Here is a 21,166-nt window from a genome sequence, read left to right on the forward strand (position 1 = left end):
TTCAATACAGGAGTTGTGTATGTATTAGATAGTTAGTACCATCTGGCGGGAAGAACGCCTACTCGATAGTTGGAACGTGCGTATTTCATGTGCCGTCCACAAGAAAGGAGGAGACTTAGGACCAGTTTCACTATGTCGAAAGAAAATTATTGCGAACGAAAAACACCTAAACTTTAGTTTCCATGGCAATATTGACTTTGTGTTTGCTTTAAAACAACTACAAAATTTAAAAATCTTACACGAGTTTAGTTGTTTTTCTTTCGTTCGACATAGTGAAACAGGCTGTTAAATTATAGGCACTCATATGTCTTCTCCCAATTGACAAAATAATGGTTTAATAGGTCGATTTGTAATGAGTATTTTTGCTGTGCCTTACCGACCTTGCCTTGCGATTCTTCTTCTTTATTTACTCATCCGTTATCCGGATATAAGTGATCGTACAATTCATCTTTTTTTAATATTTATCGCATTTTAATTATTATCTTATTGTATAATGGTTGTCAGCTCTCTGTGTTTTGCAGCATTCAGCAGATCGGTTTCGTTGGTATAACCTGTCCAGTCCATGATATTTTTGAGCCATGATGTTTCTTTCCTTCCTCTAGCTGGCCTTCCTTCAATTTTTCCCTTCAGAATTGCTTGTAAAATTATGTATTTGTTGTTCCTTAATACATGTCGCAGATATGCTATTTTGCGCCTTTTTATAGTTGTTATTAATTGCCGGCTTATATTCATCCTTCTTAGTACTTCGTCATTAGAAATTTTCGCAGTCCATGGTATTTTCAGTACTCGCCGGTAAATCCATATTTCAAAGGATTCCAATTTTCTTTCATCAGAGGATTTGAGCGTCCAAACTTCTGTTCCATATAACACCACCGACCAAACATAACGTTTTATAAAACGTATTTTTGTTGTTATATTTATGTCATGACTTTTCAGGGTTTTACTATATTTACAGAAAGCATCTCGCGCCATCTCTATTCGACTTTTTATTTCTTTCGACGGATCCCATTTGTCGTTTATTAACATCCCAAGATATTTAAAGGTTCTCACTCTTTCTATTTGTGTACCTTGTACTTTTAAGTTTACCTCAGCATGGGGATTTTTTCTGCTAATGATCATGTACTTCGTCTTCTTCATGTTGATTTTAAGACCATATTTCTCACTTACACGTGCCAGTTTCTCTACTAGTTTTTGTAGACCGGATATGCTCCCTGCCAGTAACGTAGCATCGTCCGCATACCTTATATTGTTGATTAGTTTCCCATGAATTCTGATTCCGATGTTTTCTCCTTCGAGTGTTTCTTGGAATATTTTCTCTGAATACACGTTGAATAACAGGGGAGATAAAAGGCATCCCTGTCTAACACCCCTTGATATGGCAATTTCTTTTGTGGGTTCTCCACTTACGTCAATTCGTGCCGACTGATTCCAATAAAGACTTTTAATGCACTGGAGTTCGTTTTCTGGTATTCCAATAGTATTCAAGATTTCTATTAATTTGTCATATTTGACGGTGTCGAATGCCTTTTCATAGTCAATAAAACACATCCTTCTGGGCATCTCTACATTTCTGTGTTACAACTTGAATGCAGTATAATGCTTCTCTTGTGCCCATTCCTTCTTTAAACCCAAATTGGGTATTTCCCATGTGTGCTTCACATGTAGTATATATTCTGCTATGAATTATTTTTAGAAATATCTTCAAAGCATGACTCATTAAGCTAATGAGTCTGAAGTCACTGCATTTCTTTGCATTATTTATTTTGGGAATTGCGATGAAGGTGGATTTGAGCCATTCTTCTGGATAGTTTCCAGTGCTATATATGTGGTTAAAAAGGTTGATTAATAGTTTTACGTTATTGGAATCAATAAGCTTTAGCAATTCTGATGGGATTTCGTCCGGTCCTGTAGCCTTTTTATCTTTCAAGGATTTTATAGCGCATTCAACTTCATTCCGTGTTATAGGTGTTCCCCTTCTTGAAATTTGCAAAACCTCTTCATAAGGTGATCGTTCGTTATCAGTAAAAAGATTGGTAATGTATTTCTCCCATATCTGCTTCTTTCCATCCAAGTCAAAGACAGCTTCATTGTTTTCGTTAATTAAAACTGGATTAGATATTTTCTTTCTATATACACCGACGGATTCCTTTAGTTTCTTGTGGAGTTTGAAATCATCATGTATACTTTGTAAGAATTCAATTTCCTGGCATTTGGCATTCAATAGAGCATTTTTGGCTGATCGGGTCGCGGATCGTATTTCCCTGTTTATCTCCCAGTATTTTTCATAATTTTTATTTTTGTACTTGCTTCGTTCATTCCATAGTTCTCGAATCTCGTCGGTAATCCATTCTTCTGTTCTTGCTGGTGTTCTCTTTCCCAGAATGTTCTTTGCAGTCGTGTTTATAACATCTTTCACCTTGTTCCACAATGTGTGCACATTTTCTTCATTCAACTGTTGTAATTGTCTATTAATATTGTCTTTAAGTTTTTCTATATTCAGTTTATTTTGAGGCAGTTTTGTCCGATTCGATGCAAGTTTAATTCGTATATTTGCAACGAGTAAGTTGTGGTCCGACGGCACATCTGCTCCAGGATATGTCGAACATTTTGTAACACTGGAGAAATATCTTTTATTTATTAGGATGTAGTCTATTTGGTTTCTCGCAATTTGGTTTTCATTGTCCTGTGGAGATTTCCAGGTGTATAACCGTCTGGGATGTAGGGAAAAACACGTATTACTCACTTTCATACAATATTCCTGACAGAATTGCACTAGCCTATCCCCTCTATCATTTCGTTCGCCTAGGCCATTTTTTCCCGTAATATTTTTAACTTCTTGGTTTCCGACCTTGGCATTAAAGTCTCCTTGTATTATTGTTATTTTATGTTTTTTTTGTCATCTTTAATAACTGCGCTATATCACTATAAAATTCTTCAACTTCATTCATATTTGCATCTCCAGTGGGAGCATAGACTTGTATGATATTAATATTTAGCGGTTTTCCACTTATTTTTATCAACATTGTCCTGTCTGACATTGGAACAAATCCCGTGACACATGCCGCTATATGATTTTTAACAATAATACATACTCCTCTTCTGTGAACACCCATCTGGTTTCCTGAATGATACACCGTCATATTTTCTGATCTGAAATCACCGCATTCCGTCCACCATGTTTCGCTGACACCTAAGATAACAATTTGGAGTCGGTTCATCTCGCTTATTGTGTTATTAAGTTTTCCACTTTCGTAAAGACTTCTCACATTCCAAGTTCCAATTACAAGTTTTTGTTTAGCCTTGCGATTACCGACATTTATATCTTAGAGATAGGCAGCCTTCCCTGATATTCGAGTAGCACTTCTCGACCCTTGTTTTATATATGTTTTTTTTTAATGAAAAAATAATTATGTAATTTCAATGAGTCGACCATTTAGTTATGAGGCTTCAATATTATTGAGGCACAAAATACAGTTAAATTTCTTCTAATATATTTCACTAGCTGAACCCGGTGCGCTTCGCTAACCCGACTAAGATAATATATAAAGAAATAATTATAATTATATTAAAATTAAATGCTACAATTTTTAATACTTTAATGAACAAATAAAGAAGATAATAAAGCTGGGATCTATATTCAAATCTGAACCGATTTCAATATAATTTCGCAAATTTATTTCTAGACCCAATTCCGTCACACATTCCAAATTTCATTGAAATTGGACATACATATCGTGTTTGGTGCATAGAATACATGAAATCGGCCGAAAATATATATGGGAGCTATATAAATCTTAACCGATTTCAATATAGTTTGGCAAATTTATTTCTAGGCCAAATTCCGTCACACATTCCAAATTTGGAGACTGTATCTGTAACCATTCATCAGATATCTGCATACAAATCTAAATTTTATGGATGTACCTCCGATCCTGAGGCTATATCTCCGGATCGGCGAGGAATTTCAAAATTTAATATATCCTGTTTTACTTTCAGACGATGTTGCAATATACCCTCAAAATTTTTAGGAAGATCTGTTCAGTGGTTTTCGAGTCCATAAATTACAAACAAACGTACAAACATTTTCCTCTTTTAAGGATATAGATATTCGAACAACTAATAAATAACGAATATATAAAAAACAACAAGTGAGCAAAGGCTAAGGTCGGGGCGGGGACGAACATGTGATACCATACACCACTACCCCTGTGCATAAGCTTTTCACTGGTAAACATTTATTTTAGGGAATATAATCCGACTACCACCAAAAATAATATGCCTCTTTTTCTCTGGGACCCCCCATAAGCAACCAAAATTTCGTGACCATCCGATCAAAATTTCGACCTGTAGCGTGATTGCAAAAAATGGAAGAATTGGATGCATTACCGACTATTGTGGTATCTCCCTTGTTTGACCACCTTCGGCAACTTACTTTACACCAATGTACAGGTAATATTTTCTTCTTCCATTGCCAGGCTTTGCCGTTGAAATACCCCTACTAGAAATCGATATATTCACAAAGAATAAAATTTTGAATTTGTCTCTGTCTAAATATTATCCGACTATCACCAAAATCAATAGCCTTCTTCCTCTATGGGGCGCCATCAACCCCCAAAATTTCGTGACTATCCGATCAAAATTCCAACCTGTAGCGTGATTCCAAAAAATTGACAAATTGGATATATTACTGACTTTTGCGATATCTCGGTTGTTTGCCCACTTACGCCAACATTCTTTGCATCAATATAAAGGAGATATTTTCTTCTCGGGCTTTCCTTTTGGAATATTCCTACTAGAAGCGGAGATATTCCCATAAGAAAAAAAAACGTTGACTTGTCTCCACCTAAGCTTTTTACTTATTTCGACTCCTGAATATTATCCGACCACCACCAAACTTAATAGGCTTCTTCCTCTGTGGGACCCGCATCAACTCCCAAAAATTCGACGATGACGATCCGACAAAAATTGCGACCTATAGCGTGATTACAAGGTTTAGATGGACAGAAGGACGGACACACATAGCCAGATCGACTCAGCTCGTCGAGACATTTATTTTGGTATATATAAGTCTACGACCATTATTTCGATGCGTTACAAACTTTTTGGCCAAAACCAACTTATAATACCCTCCCCACATAGTGGTGTAGGGTATAAATATAGCATTTTTCTGAACAAAAACCGGGTAAATACATAAAAGGACCATGAAAACAAGACAAAATCGATTAGTTGTCAATGAGAGCCGTACCTAAAATTTTCTGAGTGTCATTTTTGCATAAAATTTCGAAGCTGAAAAACGTCATATTGTGGTACTTTTCTAGCGGTTCTTAAAATAAGGGACGAAAAGGACATTGAACGAAGCGAGTTAGAAGGTCGAAATGCTCTACGAAAATAATCCTCGTTCGATTTAACTGAAGACGTGTCATCTCATAAATAAGCTTGAACAACAGTTAACAAAGATATAATTTCAGATTCCTGGCAGGGTTTTCAGTAGAAATTTCATCACGCCATAACTCGGAAGTTCGACTCACGGCGGATCTGTCTTTCGGGATCCTTAATATACTCACCAAGGGATTTCATCCCCAAAAGGAATTATCTCTGCACTAAAATTTCGGTTCACAGTGTAATTACACTGTGATACAAAATTTGACAAAAATTTTTTGCAAGAGTTCTGATGCATAAATTCGGATTTGTGGGAGTCCATGGAAGGCGAAAATACCTTTGATTTCTTTGGGTCACTTCGTTTTTTGATTTTATAACGGTAAATGTAGAGAAAAACGGGGTTTCTTGCTCATAACCTATTTTTTCCACAACGGATTTCTATTCTATTTCTATTTTTTATTTAAAATGGGAGATAAATGTCTTTCGACCAAACCATAGTTCTTTAAAATCGGTTAACACATGGCTAAGATATAGTGGTTTAAGTGTGACAAAAACGCATTAAAACCGGAAAAATGAATTTTCTCGTGCTCTAGGCTACGTTGAATATACCAAACAGTGTAATTATGTGTTTGCTTTTATCACGAAGTAATTCAGTTAGCTTTCCAAAATGGGAAAAACCAATGAAATCGGTTGAAAAATAGATGGGTATGCTATGTTTTGTGTTTTAACTTTTTGGTATTTTGTATATTTTCCTTTATAAAAGATGCATGCAGCTAACGATTTTAAGTCGCGGTCCAAATTACAACTCGACTCGACCCACCCGCCACGCGCACGTATTTATACTCGCCTGCGTATGCATAGACTGCTCTAGCATCATTCATCTGGGAGTTTCTCCAATGTTCAAGTGAGATCCAGATGCACATACACCATAGATCATGGCTCACCAACAACTACAAATGCAACCGCTCTGTTTGTGTTGGTTACATACACGAGATTTTCCCTCCCTCTCTCGATAAACATTGTGTGCGTTAATTCATTGCTAAAACAAATAAAATTATCGGTGGTGAGAGTAACGTTGAAACTCATCACAATTCAGATCAGGTATCGGCACTAATACAAACGCATTGTTTGCGGTCTCACGCATACGGCTCTCTCCACAAAACGCATGTGCATTAATGCATTGCTAAAACTAAAAATCATTGAAACAAGAACCTTCTTCATTGACTTCTGAACGAAAACCGAATGGTGGTTGTTCTGTTGTTATTCTCATCAAGGGCACGTGTGCCCCTTTTTGCGGGATGCTGATTTAGATTGTGTGTATTCACACTGCAAGGTCACCGTGCCCCCGTGTTGACGAGCTATGTCATAGATCAGGGATGCACAAAACAATATGTGTGACTGTAGTGGTAAGAGTACCAAATTTACTCTCCGATTGAGTACAAAATTTAAAAATGTTGTTTCTAATAGATTTTATTTATTTTTTTAATATGGTGACATCAAAGAAGTAATTTTAAATAACAAACAATAAATTTAATGTTTTAATTCTAATTTACAAAGACTATTCAATTACAACATAAAGAAAACATTACGTACGTCCGTGCTTGTGTGCTTTCGTTGACTTCTCATCAACCACTGAATGCAAGAGAATAAAAAAACAATCGACGCTAGAGTATGCTTTCGTTCATCCGTGTCATAGATGCAAAGATATACGAAGACCCACTGAAATGACTAGTGGGCGCCGATATCTATCGAAATTATATGACTCCCAAAATAAGATTCACTTCCATAATGGACTATGTTCGGCAAGTTCAAATGTCTCGCATGATGGGGGTATATCTCTGTCGGCAAAGCCGACTGATACTTTTTTACTTATTTTTAATAAGAAGGAGATAATAATCCAGTCAAATTTCCTCTACTATATTTCATGTTATATAATTTGGAGAGGGTATTTTCAGTATAGCACTAAGTAGTGGACGGTTGATACCTTTGCGTTTTTAAAGATCTAAGAAGACGTCTTTGAAGGACTAACATTTTCATCCCTACTCTGAACATTCCCATGGGAACTGTTTCCCATGGGAGCGAAATTTCCCATTCCCACGTTTTCCATATTCTCAACGACGTGGGAACAACAAAACATGGGAGCTGAAATTTCGAAATTCGAAATTAGTTACACCAAATTATTATAGCATACTTTTGGGGGCTCTAATTTTGTTTTGTCATACAAAATGCCTATTTACATTGAATTCGCGGTTTTTGAATTAGATTAGCAAAAGCACAACTCACTTAATTCAACAACCGTGCATTGATTTATGGATTTTTTATGTGAATGGAGTCAACGATGTGTGATGTTGTTCTAATAAGCACATTTTCTTCAGAATGTGCGAATTGGTGTACGCATTTTTTTTAATTAATAACTTTTGTGTATAAAGTAATAGGAACTTTAAAAATTATTTATTGTAGGGGTTTAACGAGTATATCGCTAGTTTTACTTATTCCTAATGATCGCTAGAACTCGTATTTTGCATATTTTTAAAAAAATTCAAAAAGATAAATTCGGATATTTTTCTCGATTATTAAATATTTTTGTGTGTTATTACATATCGTCACCATAAATTTCCGAAGACGTATCTCAAAAAAATAAATAAATAAAATACGCTTTTGATTGAATCTAAAACTAAAACACATGCCCTTGCAAAATTTCAAGCTTCTACGTTCAAAAATAACGATCCTATTCAAGAAAAGGCATTTCGGAAAATGGAATAGATTGCAATAATTTGGCATATATGTATGTACGTTTGTGTGATCGTTGTCGTGTCGTTGAGGAGAATAACACGTTTTCAATAGAACGTTAGTCGTCTGATTTAAAAAACCCGAAGGTTATATTACGAAAATGAATAAATGTTGTAAAGATTGTATATATTATGGTTATTTTCCAATATATTTTAATAATTATTGCCAAAAATTCTTTTGAAATTGATTTGTTGTTACTTGCTGTGCTGCGTTAAGAATCAACCATGACTCTTTTTCTCGTATTTCAATACATATCGTCTGTTCCAGAACTGCAAAAATCTACTAATTTTTACTACTTTTTTTGTTTTGTTCGATAACATAAAGGAAAATTTTTTATCGGTGTAAAACATGTTAGATTCTTGCAGGTTTTTGTATCATATAAGAATATGCAAAATCCGAAGTCTACTAATGACACATTTTACAGTATATGTTCTATGTTTTTATTAAGCAAACACATGGCGATTATAAATATTTGCAATAATTTTGTCGTGTAGGTGTCTTAAAATATGAAATTTCATAAAAATATGAAATTTCTTGAAATTTTTTTTCAAACTCCCACACTGTTTGCTGGGGAGATTTTTCCCACAAAATGACACAAAATTCTCCCACAATTCAAGATAGAGAATGTATACTTTTTTCCCACAAAATTTTATTCAGAATACGAAAATGTGGGAATGGGAAAAAATTCCCAACTCCCATGCGTTCAGAATAGGGCTGTTTGTTTTAATAATTAAGTTATTTAATGTCCAAAGGGTGTGATGTAGGATATCCATGTTCAGTCCCGTTCGACTATAGTCTTTTCTTATGTGTCTTAATTGCGGTTAATTTAAATCTTTAAAAGGGAAATGATGTCATAATAAAAATCTTATAACATTAAATTTCTTCTTGCAAACTTCTTGTAAGCATTCGTTAATATTAATACTCAAAACCTTATGGAGATTATATAGTATGCTAAGATTAGTAATTTAGAGATTAAGTGTTGTGATACAGCCAATAATGACACAATTTTAACATTTCTAAAATAATGAACGATTTAGTTAAAATGATTGATCTTATAAACATCACATTGTAATTATCTTAGTTATGAGTTAAATTTTGTAATAAATAAAGATAAACATCACATGACATTTGTATAACATTAAATATGAAAATATTGACATCAACAATAAATCGCTTCATTTTAAGTTAATACACAAAAAATGAATTATTTAAAAATTAAACGGTTTATTCTTATCTGATTTTCGATTCTAGTACAAATTGCAAACTTCCATTAAAATATTTTTTATTTCTTAATGACAAAAAATAACATATTTAAAGGCAGATTTTAAAATACTGACAAAACATTTTTGAATATCAAAGTGAAAGTACGTGGTGCAACGACAACGAACATTATGGCGAAACAAGAAATGAAAATTGTGTATTTGATACAAATTGTTGCATATTTAATAATGGCATACGGGCCAACTGATGCAACAGGATTTCAAATTAAATTTACCAATTTGGAATGTACGACCCTTAATGAAACTGTTACCACATTTGAAGAGTGTGCCCTAAAACCGACCATTTCTGGCTTAATGGGCTTAAATGTGCATGCAAAAGTTTTTCAAGTGTTACCGGATATTAAGGTATGCATTTATTCCATAGTTTTCATTTATTAAACAGAATATAATAGACTCCTTTATTGAATTTTAGGTTGATGCTAGCTTTTACAAAAAGGCCAATGGCTATAAGCCATTTCTGTTCAATACCTCGGTAGATTTTTGTGAAGTCATGGCAAAGAAGACGCAAAATATTGTGTCACATATTATATTTAATATTGTAAAGGATTATTCCAACTTGAATCACACCTGTCCCTATGATGTAAGTTATCTTTTCTTTTGCAATTTTGTCATTCATTATGTAGTAGAATATGGTTATAACGAATAGTGATGAACGCATATCGTGCCCCGATTCGTGTGATATGGGACTCTTTTTAATATATCGTTCTTCGTTACACGCATTTTCTCAGCGAATGCTTCCTTTCATTGAACCACTCACTCAATAAATGGTAGGTGTTGATGCGTATAAAAATAGCATTCATAAAAAATTATACAGAATTTTCGTGGTAGAAGTGTCGGAAGGAGGCACGTGATCATCTTTAGTAACGAACATGGATTTTCTCCTTTAAAGAGATTTATTCACAAAACTTTCTTTATAACCATGTTCGTCTATGTACTAAATATGCTTAACAATATATATTCTTTCTTTATTCCCTTTTAGCACGATATCCATGTGGAGAATCTTGTTTTGAGCGAAGAAAAAATGAAATTCCTACCTCTACCATCGGGAGAATATTTGGTCAGTTTGTTTATTGGAACCCGCACTGGACGAGTTTCTGGTATTAAAGTATATTTCACACGCAAAAATTAAATGACAGATCAGTGGTTTAAATGTGTTGTTCGAATTAAATTCCTGTCCAAAATTTGTAAAATGCTTTCTAAGACAGAATTACAATAAAATATACAAATATGTTTTAATAACAATTATAAAAGTTTTTGTTTTTGAGTTGAGCTTAATGATGATCCCAGTAATAAAAAGCCCATTACAAATATCCTTACTAACTCATTATTTAAACAAGGATATGTCGCCTGAAACGTTGTAGTTATTTTTGACCATTAATTGTCCATAAAAGAAGTAGAATCGTATTAACTACTTATTCGCTTCCAATATCTTCAAATATCGGAATCAGGACACCATATGTGCTGGGCGAGCCTAGTTTCAGACGGCAAGATGGTGAACAGTATGGCAGTAGATTTAGCGACGGATATTTTCATATTTCTTAAATGGAAGAACTGCACAAATCAACTATGTAGCTATTTAATCGATCACATATCTCATCGACGATGGGATCCGACTCCAAGATCATAAAATTATCCGTATACATTAAGATCTCTATGCCGTCTGGAGGTTATGAAATTTCAGAAAGGTAGAGCTTATATAGTACCGGACATACCATCCGATCCTTTCGATCCTTTATTTCTAAATTCCACAAACTACTAGCGTCCACGCATAAAGTTGGTTATCAAAGGATTTAAACACGGTTGTCCACTGGAACAAAATGCCTACGATAGGTCAAGAGGCACCATGACGACTGTTCCGGCACACGACCTGTTCTGATGCATTCCTCGTCTGTTATGTGTGGATATGACATGTAATGCTGCTGTGGTACTATGCATTTTCCGGAATCCATCCTGGTGTTGAGCAACTGGGAAACAACTTCTCATAATGTGGAGAAGTAGTGCCTCTGCCTAACTGGGAGAGTGAATCGTACAGACTGATTTCCCTGCCTGTACGATTCGCCTCTGCTTTCATTCTTGCCTGCATCTATGGTTCGCTAATGATAAATTGAGCACCATTGAGATCCCGCGTGGGCCCAACGCGTTGGATGACATCGCGCTTCGGATGACCTCTGCAATATCACTAATAGTATATTGTATCGGTGCTTCCTCCTCTTACGACCTGGCACACCAGGAGTGCTCTATAAATTGCCGTTTAAAATAACACGCGCACCATTTCGAATCTGCCGTTGTCACGACGTTTTATCATCCTTCATGTATGAGCCAGGCGATATGACGGGTAGTGAGGACACGCCATTTATCAGACTAGGTGCCACAATGATGATGTCTGGCGAGCTATGGTTATTGTTCATCGTGCAAAATTAGGAGCAATCAATAAGCTCATACACCTAAGTACCTCTCTGATCGTTGTCATGGGCGGAATGCCAAAGCGCATTGATGACCATTGAAGTCACCTAGCACCAGACGGTTATTCCCCTTCAAAATCGAGTTAATGTTAGGCATATTAGGCATTGCACAGCTATTCATCGTCGGTATGTACTTTGTACACATTAAGCACCTCTAACTCGACAGTCCCACACGTTAATGGTACACCATATATTCTATGTATGGGTCATTGAGTCAAATTCAAGCACGATAGGTACATACTGGACAAACTGGTGTATAAGAAAGTTAAGTTCTCCTCCTACAAATCTTGTCCGATCCTTCCGCAAAACGTTGTTACCATCGCAACGTTGCAATCTACAGGTGACGGTAAGCTTTGTTTCCTGGATCGCGGCTACCATGATGTTTCTATGATTTATAAAGTCCGTAACAGAGTCAGTGAGAGTGACTCTGTTACGGATACCGTTGCAAAGGCATTGCAGCAATGAACATCAACATAGGAGACTGCGGGGGAGTTTCGTATTCCCACTACGACGATAAATCTGGCGCAGGACTGAGACCTGATCAGCCTCGGAATTGCACCCATTTCATAAATCTATTACATCTCACCGATGTTGACATGTGAATTCATGGGATCCCATGTGGAATGTTGATCTGGTAAGCTGAACAAATAGATGGAACGTGGTACTTCACTATTTCGACACGGACCAAAGGGGCTCGGAGCAGGCATTAACTTGTTCATACAAGATAAATTTTAGCTCCGTATATTTACTACCTCATAATAGTAAGTGTAATAACTATGACCCATTCCCTATAAACTTCCGCAAATTCTATACAAAGACCAATGCAGAAGAACTAACATTTCAACGATGGCTTCATTTCATATATACTTGAAATTTTGAAAAAATCTCTATAGGTCCACTCCTTCCGGTACCTCCCCCACAAAAGTTCAAAAATGTTCGGAAAATTTGTGCACACGATAACTCTTGAAGGGCGTAACCGATTTGGTCCATACTTTACACATCCTAATATAGCTACCAGATATAGATCAGATTCGAATATGGTCTAAATTTGTCCAGTCCTTCGGGTACATCCCACAAAAAATTAGGATAAGTTCACTTTAAGACCTGCTCTCGAATCACTTTGATTTCTGATTAGGCAACTTACATTCGCTGCCTCAATTACGACGGTAAAAGTCCATACTGCTTGAGAAAACAGCCCGAAAGGTGTAAAAAAACCCTATGGCACCATATGTAGTGGCTAGAGAGCACGATAACTCTCGAACTAATCAACCTATTTGGTCCAAAATTTGGCCTTCGCCATATTTTGTCCAATATTTGGTCCAAACTTAGGATCTCCTAATATTTTACAAATTTTGTTCTAAAATGGCCAATATCGGTCTACTTAGGGTACCTCCCTCACAAAAGTTCAACATTTGTGTCTAAGTGCAGTTTAGTGTCTGTTCGAAGATCCTTGGAACTGTATACCGATGCGGTTCGTTGTGGTCCTGGCATACTGGTCCAAAAGTTGTACGATGATATCTATAGCGATATCTATCGAAAAGATATGACTCCCAAAATAAGATCCACTTCCATAATGGACTATGTCGATCCATTCCTTCAAGCAACTTCCTCCGCAACACTTTTGAACTTTAGTCCTAATCCACATTTTTGTCGACAGTTCAAATGTCCAAAAAGGGCCACAAAATTCTGAAAAGACCCTAAATACATTTGATCTGTCCGTAGATGAAAGTTTCAATTCAAATATGCTGAGGGTATATCTCTGTCGGTAAAGCAGACTGATACTTTTTTACTTGTTACAATATAACTTAATGAATATATTTTAAGCAAATTTTGAAAAATTGTCAATACTCGACCTGCAAACAAATATTATACCATCCTCACCCCACGTTATAATATTGAGAGCATAATCAGACCATTAATCTAACCCCAAAATTATGATATGCTTTTAATTGTATATTTCATCTAATTAACATAATTTGTTGATGAGTTCATAAGTCAACATTAAGTAATTAACGATTATCATCATCGAACTATTGAATGATGGGAATAGACCTAAATTTCAATAGAGGGTTCTATTTTCCGGTTAGTTGCGATATTCCACGGCACAGCTAAACAACAAACAATGTATTTGTACAAACATTTATCCCTGGGGTTGCTATTCGTCCTAGTTTTCTATAAAGAAAATTTTATAAATGGTGTTGATTTGAAATTAACAAATTTACAATGTAAATCGTTGAATGAAAGTGTCGTTAAAATCACCGAATGTCGCTTAAAGGTGTTGCGTCGAGGTGTGGTTGGCTTGAATATTACGATTGGTGTTCTACAACCTCTGCCGGATATATTTGTAAGTTAAATTGTTTAATGAAAATTTATCAAAGCTTAAAGAAAATATCTTTCCTCGTTTCTTGTTTAAAGATGGAAATGGGCTTTTACAAAAAAGCCAATGGCTACAAACCATTTTTGTACAACCAAACTGTTGATCTTTGTAAAATGCTTAGCAAATCGAATCATCATCCTGTAGCTAAAATATTGCTGAATGTCATGTCGGGATATACCAATCTAAATCACAGCTGTCCATACAAGGTAAGTAGCTTTCCGTTTCGATTTTGATGTCGATGAAAATATAATGTCTCATTTAAGGAGGACATATTTATCAAAAATTTGGTATTAACGGATAGCAAATTTAAATTTTTCCCACTACCCACTGGAGAATATATGCAGCAACTGTTTACGGGTACACATGGCGAACGGCATGTTCAAATTAAAATCTATTTTTCAGTGAAGGAATAAAAAAAGTAATGAATTGCATAATAAATCATATTCATATGTTTGAAACTCAATTGTCGTTTAGATCATTTTAGCATTAAAAATCATTCGGAGAGTCTGCTAGGTGTGGTTTACTTACTTCGATCATATACATAAAAATGCAATAAAAAGGCACTTACCTAAAAAGAAACAATAAAAGAAAGAAATTATTAGTATAGTATATAAATAAATTGCAAGAATATACTATAGAGTAGTAGGGAGAAAACAACGATTTCTGTACATGATTATGAAGATTTTGACTAGGGATAGGGAAGTCGACTTTCGATTAATCGACTTTTTGCAGTCAAAAGTCTAAAAATCGTAGTCGACTTTTGTCTGGAGGGAATCGATTATCCTGTAATCGATTTTCGAGTTTGTCCATAGATTGTTGACTTGGCGGTTTTACAGTTTTGGCGGTTTTACAGTTTCAAAATATAAAATCGATTTTCGGTGGTTATAAAAAAGTCGATAGTCGATTTTTCAGACAAGTGAAATAATTGCCAGACCGAAAAATCGTATATTTAGATTTAGACAAAAATCGAAAATTCGAAAAATGGATTGTTGCTTTCCATTACCTATCCATAATTAAGACTTTTGTATTAATACTAGGTATTACGTAAATACTAGGTATCTTTGCAGACTTTTGATCAAATGTGGGTCATGTGCAGCTTTACCGCTGTGATACGCAACATAATGGTGGTGGGTGCATGGCATTTCATTGAAAAAAAATCTAACATGAGAATGATTTAATTTCGGATATATCAAATATGATTTTTATTTAATTTTTCGTTCGACTGAAATGAGATTTTGTTCAAAAATTAAACTGATGTCGCACAGTATGAAATTTGGGAAGTTTAGTGGAACTTTAAGGGATTTTCAAAGTACATGAAATTAATTAAACTTTTATTGAATTCGTTACCTAAGTACTCCACTGCAAATGATCCATACTCAGTTTGCCGATTTACTCCACGAAACGACTTAAAAATGCACTTTTGTTTAATCATTTTTTTTTTGGTAAGAAATGTATTTTTGATTCATTAAAAAAATGGATTGACGCGGACAAATGGTAAGTCAGTATGCCTTGATTTATTTTTCTTAATATTTTACAAAACAATTATGATATATTACACTTTAAAAAATGCTGAAAACCCTTATTGTGTTCGTGCAATTTTAGTCGGAAAGAACTGATGTTTTGAAGTTTTCAAATTTATTTTTTTTTTATTTTCCGTGGACATTTCATCAAAATCGGCTGCAATTTTTGTCTTCGACCTTTAAAATATCCAATATGAGGGAACCCGCCATGTGGGGGCTATTCCAAAACGCGAACCTATATTGAAAATATTTTGTACATAAGTTTTCTATCCGCTGAAAACTCAATGTACCAATTTGCATCAAAATCGATTGAAAAATAAATGTAAAACGTAAAAACGGCAGCCCAATTTGAGCCCCACACTGTCCACTAATATAAGAAACATTTGTGCAAAATTTTAGGAATCTACACCTTTTCCTTTAAAAGTTATTAGTAAAGTTCCGCTAAAGTGCTCATATTTTGCACTGTGCGTCGTGTCAAAAATATGTAAAATGTATGCAAACAATATTCTGAAATATATGGAAATATGCCAAAAAGAGATATATATTTGAACAAAAATTTCAAACAGTAACTAGTTTTTATATAACCACTAGAATAACTAGTTATTCTCTGGCCACTAGAAGTTGATAAATAAACTAAAAAAAACATATGTTCTATTTTTAGAACAGTTGAGGTGGATTTTGTTTTCAATTTCAACACATTTCATATTTTTATTTTATTATTTTTTGTTTTGCTCTCTGCTGGATTTGATCATGCGAACTTCTGATTTTTAGCGAAACACACTGTGCTACGCGTACGAACATTAAGGGTTGTTTGAACGCCTACATGTGCACAACCAACTGCGAGCGTTGAACACACAACACTTTTCATCTAAAACGAAGTTTCATGTTACTTCATAAAAAAAATTTACAATACTTTAGTGTTTTTTCGGCAAAATTGATACTGATATTTTCAAGATATATAATGTAAATAGAGACTTCGTTCCTCTAGTGACATATAGAGAAATTTGGCGAAGGATATTTTAGTCTTTGACTCCATCCCTCTAAAATTATTTTTTTTTGGGACAATTTTGAATAAATTCAGATGAGGTACGGCTTTAACCCTGAAACTTTTTGTTGTTGTTGTAATAGTGTTTTTATTTTATGTTTGTAAGTAAATTTTCTATTTAATGTGGCTCTGGGTCTATCTCCAGTTCTAGGAATGTGCCTGTTTCGTAACCACAGATCAAGTGGTGTTAGGTGAGTAGGTTTGGCAGGGCAGTTGAACAGGTGTAGCGTAATGTGCGGGCCTGTGCCACATGCTGGGCAGATGTTTTGCACGGCCGCGAGGACCACATTCACATGACAGTTGTTTATGGCATCTGCGACTGCATCCCTGTGAATGCTATTTTAACCTGCTTGATAGGCTTGTTGATCTAGGGTTTCTCTCTTGTAAAGTTGGACCTCTCTTTCTAAATCATGAAGATCTCTCCTGGCATGCCTGGGTGGGGGAGTTCTATCCATGTGACTTACTGTACTGGAAGAATCTTTGTCTCCTCATGTAGATGGACCATTGAAGACATGAGGAGTAGGGTGGGGCGATTTGTGTGGAAGCAAAAAAACCTTAATGAGCCCTTCGCGTTTCTGATTCCTGGGATTGAACTGAGCAAAAAAGTCCACTGGACCATATATCTACCGCGAAAATCGAGCCTCCCGATTTTGACTTTAAGTTTTTTATTGACGTTTTTTGGATATTTTGGCATATAACAGCCAAACCATTGGGATTTTCGATCTAACACAAAGACAAGCATTGTAGCCAAGACAGTAATTGAAAACTCTCTAATACATCGCAAAAGCATTGGAACGCTCCTTCAAGCAGTTTTGGCCCTAAGAATGTGCAAACTTTTCGGAAAATGTCGATAAATGACATTGTGCTACAAAATTTGACCCGAAAAATATTCAAGAGTTCTGATGCAAAATTATATCGTGTTGGGATCCATGGACAACGACAATGCCTTTATTTCGCTTGGGTCACTTCGTTTTATTATTTTATAACGGTAAAAGTAGTGAAAATCTGGGTTTCTTACATTTTCAAATTTAAACGGGCATATCTTATTTTTTCCACAACGGATTTCTTTTGATCCTTCTTCCTTTTAAAGGGGTGAATAATGTCTTTTGAATAAGCTATTATTGTTTTAAATCGGTTAACAAATGGCTAAGTTAGAGTGGTTTATGTCTGAAAAATTCCTTTATAGGTTTTTTGTGGGGGTTTGCAGACATAAACCACTATAACTTAGCCATTTGTTAACCGATTTAAAACAATAATAGCTTATTCAAAAGACATTATTCACCCCTTTAAAAGGAAGAAGGATCAAAAGAAATCCGTTGTGGAAAAAATAAGATATGCCCGTTTAAATTTGAAAATGTAAGAAACCCAGATTTTCACCGTTATAAAATAATAAAACAAAGTGACCCAAGCGAAATAAAGGCATTGTCGTTGTCCATGGATCCCAACACGATATAATTTTGCATCAGAACTCTTGAATATTTTTCGGGTCAAATTTTGTAGCACAATGTCATTTATCGACATTTTCCGAAAAGTTTGCACATTCTTAGGGCCAAAACTGCCTGAAGGAGCGTTCCAATGCTTTTGCGATGTATTAGAGAGTTTTCAATTACTGTCTTGGCTACAATGCTTGTCTTTGTGTTGGATCGAAAATCCCAATGGTTTGGCTGTTATATGCCAAAATATCCAAAAAACGTCAATAAAAAACTTAAAGTCAAAATCGGGAGGCTCGATTTTCATCGTAGACATATGGTCCAGTAGACTTTTTTGCTCAGTTCAACCCCAGAAATCAGAAACGCGAAGGGCCCATTAAGGTTTTCAAATCGCCCCGGCCTAATGAGGAGGCACCCTCTTGCCGTTCTCAGGTGGCATTTTGACAGGTTTCAATATTTTTCGACCGCGTTGCACTTATATTGGCATAGTTTAATGTTTGTTTATCTGCATCCCCCATGCTGCCGACTAGGGATTTAAGGACCTTGTTCCTACATCTTAGCTTGTCGCAGATAGCTGAGGCATGAGCTAGAATTTATGGATAGTTTGTGGTCGGAGGCGACCATGACATTCAACTGTATTCTCAGATTTAGTGGCGGATATTGGAATATTCCTCCCGTGGAAAAAGTAGGCAAGATCAGTCAAATTGCAGTTCCAAATTTCACAAATGACATCTGGGAAGGTACCCGACGACAAGATCGTACAATCATCCACATACGTTACGCAATGTCATCTGGAGAGGGTGGAATACAGGAGATTATTAAACAGTTGCAGAGATATCACCCCACCTTGGGGAACGCCCTGTTGCACTCTACGGGGTTGGACTTCTGGCTCCTAAATTATTCATATAATTGATTATCCAACGTTTTAAACTTGGCCGGAGGGTTGTCTGTTCGATATCCTCAAACAGTGTGGAGTGCTTGACAGTATAAAAGGCCTCCACAAAAGGACAAACGCCTCAATAGTCATTACTACGGGCGACAAAAGCGAAATCGGTCTGTACGATCCACCATTGCTGGCAACCATATCTGGCTTCAGTAGCGGGGCCACCCTGCCCATTTTCTAGACTTCGACAACGATGTGGAAGGCTAGCGAGAGGCTGAGAACTTTAGTAAGATACCCTACTCCCGGCGCATCTGGCTGTTTCAGCACTACTATGGAGATTCTATCAGTGTCCAAAGCTTTGGATGATTTAGTGTTCCTGATGATATTCGCAACATTCGTCCATTGTGTGGTGGTTGATCCTCGGCAGGAAGAGAGCTTATGAGTAGTGTACTCTTTTCTTCGCCCTGTCACTCTCGGGGTGCTCGACAAACTGTCGATTGATATCACTTGCGCACCTCTTCGGATCAGTCAGCGTACCGTTGCCAAATGTGACTGAGGCTCTATCTACCTTCTTTCCAGTGTTCGAGGGTGACTTAACCGTTAACCACAATTCTCTTATACCGGTTCCAATGTTGCAACTTTTTAGATGATTTAACCACTTGTTCCGGTTATGCTCACCGAACAAGTTGTTAACTTGCAGTGTCAAAGAATCCGGAGAGGGCCTTCCGGAATATGCTGGTCTAAACAAAAAAGGGATAAAAACATACTAACATGTGTACACTGAGGTGCCAGCCGCTGAACGGAACACGGGTGTTGGTTTTCCAGGTTAATACAGTGGTTCGAGTTTTGCGTTTAACGTTCGACTTCCCTTTTCAAAATATTTCAATATCGGTCCACACCTTCCGGTACCTCCCCAAAAGATAAATGAATGCGCAACTAATTTGGTCCAAACTATGGATTTCCCAATATTTTTCCCAAATTTAGTTTAACTTATAAAATGGCCCGTATAGGGTACCTCCCCCACAAAAGTTCAACATTTTTGTTTAAGTACATTGCATTGAAAATTTAGAGCGATGCTACTTTTTGTGGTCCTGTTTAACGCGATATTATATTTTTAGTGGGCAAGTCCATGCTTCCTGACATAGTATCCAAAATCTCCAAATCTAACTAAAGTGACTGGTGGGTGCTGTATCTCTCGAAAAGAAATGATGAACGTTTCAATTCACAAAGGCTGAGGGTATATCTGTGTCTGATACTTTTTCACTTGTCCAGGTGCAACTACATACTTCCTGAGAAAATGGCCCGAAAGCTTTAAAAAAAACCCTATGGCACCATGTGTAGAGGCTGGAACGCACGAAAACTCTCGAATGGATCAATCGATTTGGTCCAAAATTTAGCTCTCGAAATACTTTGTCGGTCCACACCTTAGAGTACATCCACCACAAAAGTGCAACATTTTTGTTAAAGTGCAGGTCTGTTCGAAGATCCTTTGGAAATGTATACTGATATTACACCTTGTGGTCCAGTTTAGAGCGATAATATGTTTTTCGTTGGCAAATTCATGCTTCCTGACATGCTTCCTAGTAGAAAACCTCTAAGTTATACGGTGACCAACTGAAATGACTGATACTTTTTTACTTGTTTTAATTTGAATCAGATCAAGGGGAAATGTTCTTTTCATGGTTCCGCAATTCATTTGTATAGCATTGAACAAAATATGTCCGAGGAACATCGCGGGAGGAACAAATGAAGACTTCTTTTATAATAGGAAGTGCATATTGATCCTATTTTTTAGCTCACATCCAAAATACTCAGAAAATGTGGGCAGCATTTTGCTTATAGGTTTAGCTACGTCTGAAAATTTCATAGTTTTCTTGCGGGGATTTCAAGCGGCCTTCCGTGTGTAAGGCATGCATGCTAATAATTGCTACTCTATGGTGTTCACTATTGTTAATGTTTATATTAGTGAATTTTGAAGAACTTTGCATAACAAATTTATA

General features: G+C 36.0%; 3 protein-coding genes across 12 annotated transcripts in view; 2 read left to right on the forward strand and 1 right to left on the reverse strand.

Annotated features, from left to right (window-relative positions):
• The window catches only part of ena (ENAH actin regulator enabled), a 204,977-nt gene that overhangs the window by 55,885 nt on the left and 127,926 nt on the right, over window positions 1-21,166 (reverse strand). The gene's annotated exons all lie outside the window — the stretch shown is intronic.
• Window positions 9,557-10,685, forward strand: LOC141406561 (uncharacterized). The gene is made up of 3 exons (XM_073992235.1): window positions 9,557-9,794; window positions 9,862-10,029; window positions 10,429-10,685. The coding sequence occupies exons 1-3, from the start codon at window positions 9,561-9,563 to the stop codon at window positions 10,576-10,578; spliced, it is 552 nt and encodes a 183-aa protein (XP_073848336.1). The 5' UTR covers window positions 9,557-9,560; the 3' UTR covers window positions 10,579-10,685.
• Window positions 14,034-15,466, forward strand: LOC141406018 (uncharacterized). Its single transcript, XM_073990985.1, has 3 exons — window positions 14,034-14,242; window positions 14,290-14,494; window positions 15,356-15,466. The coding sequence occupies exons 1-3, from the start codon at window positions 14,034-14,036 to the stop codon at window positions 15,464-15,466; spliced, it is 525 nt and encodes a 174-aa protein (XP_073847086.1).

Source organism: Musca autumnalis, unplaced genomic scaffold, assembly GCF_047663935.1.
Source record: "Musca autumnalis isolate F117 unplaced genomic scaffold, ASM4766393v1 scaffold_5, whole genome shotgun sequence".
NCBI classification, from domain to species: domain Eukaryota; kingdom Metazoa; phylum Arthropoda; class Insecta; order Diptera; family Muscidae; genus Musca; species Musca autumnalis.

What these genes read in the sequence shown, in the direction of transcription:
- LOC141406561 (XM_073992235.1), top strand. Translation starts at nt 9,561, where the DNA reads ATGGCGAAACAAGAAATGAAAATTGTGTATTTGATACAAATTGTTGCA. An exon ending in AAGTGTTACCGGATATTAAG is followed by an intron (nt 9,795 to 9,861) that starts GTATGCATTTAT and finishes ATTGAATTTTAG; the next exon opens with GTTGATGCTAGCTTTTACAA. An exon ending in ATCACACCTGTCCCTATGAT is followed by an intron (nt 10,030 to 10,428) that starts GTAAGTTATCTT and finishes ATTCCCTTTTAG; the next exon opens with CACGATATCCATGTGGAGAA.
- LOC141406018 (XM_073990985.1), top strand. Translation starts at nt 14,034, where the DNA reads ATGTATTTGTACAAACATTTATCCCTGGGGTTGCTATTCGTCCTAGTT. An exon ending in ATTGGTGTTCTACAACCTCT is followed by an intron (nt 14,243 to 14,289) that starts GCCGGATATATT and finishes AATTTATCAAAG; the next exon opens with CTTAAAGAAAATATCTTTCC. An exon ending in ATCACAGCTGTCCATACAAG is followed by an intron (nt 14,495 to 15,355) that starts GTAAGTAGCTTT and finishes GTATCTTTGCAG; the next exon opens with ACTTTTGATCAAATGTGGGT.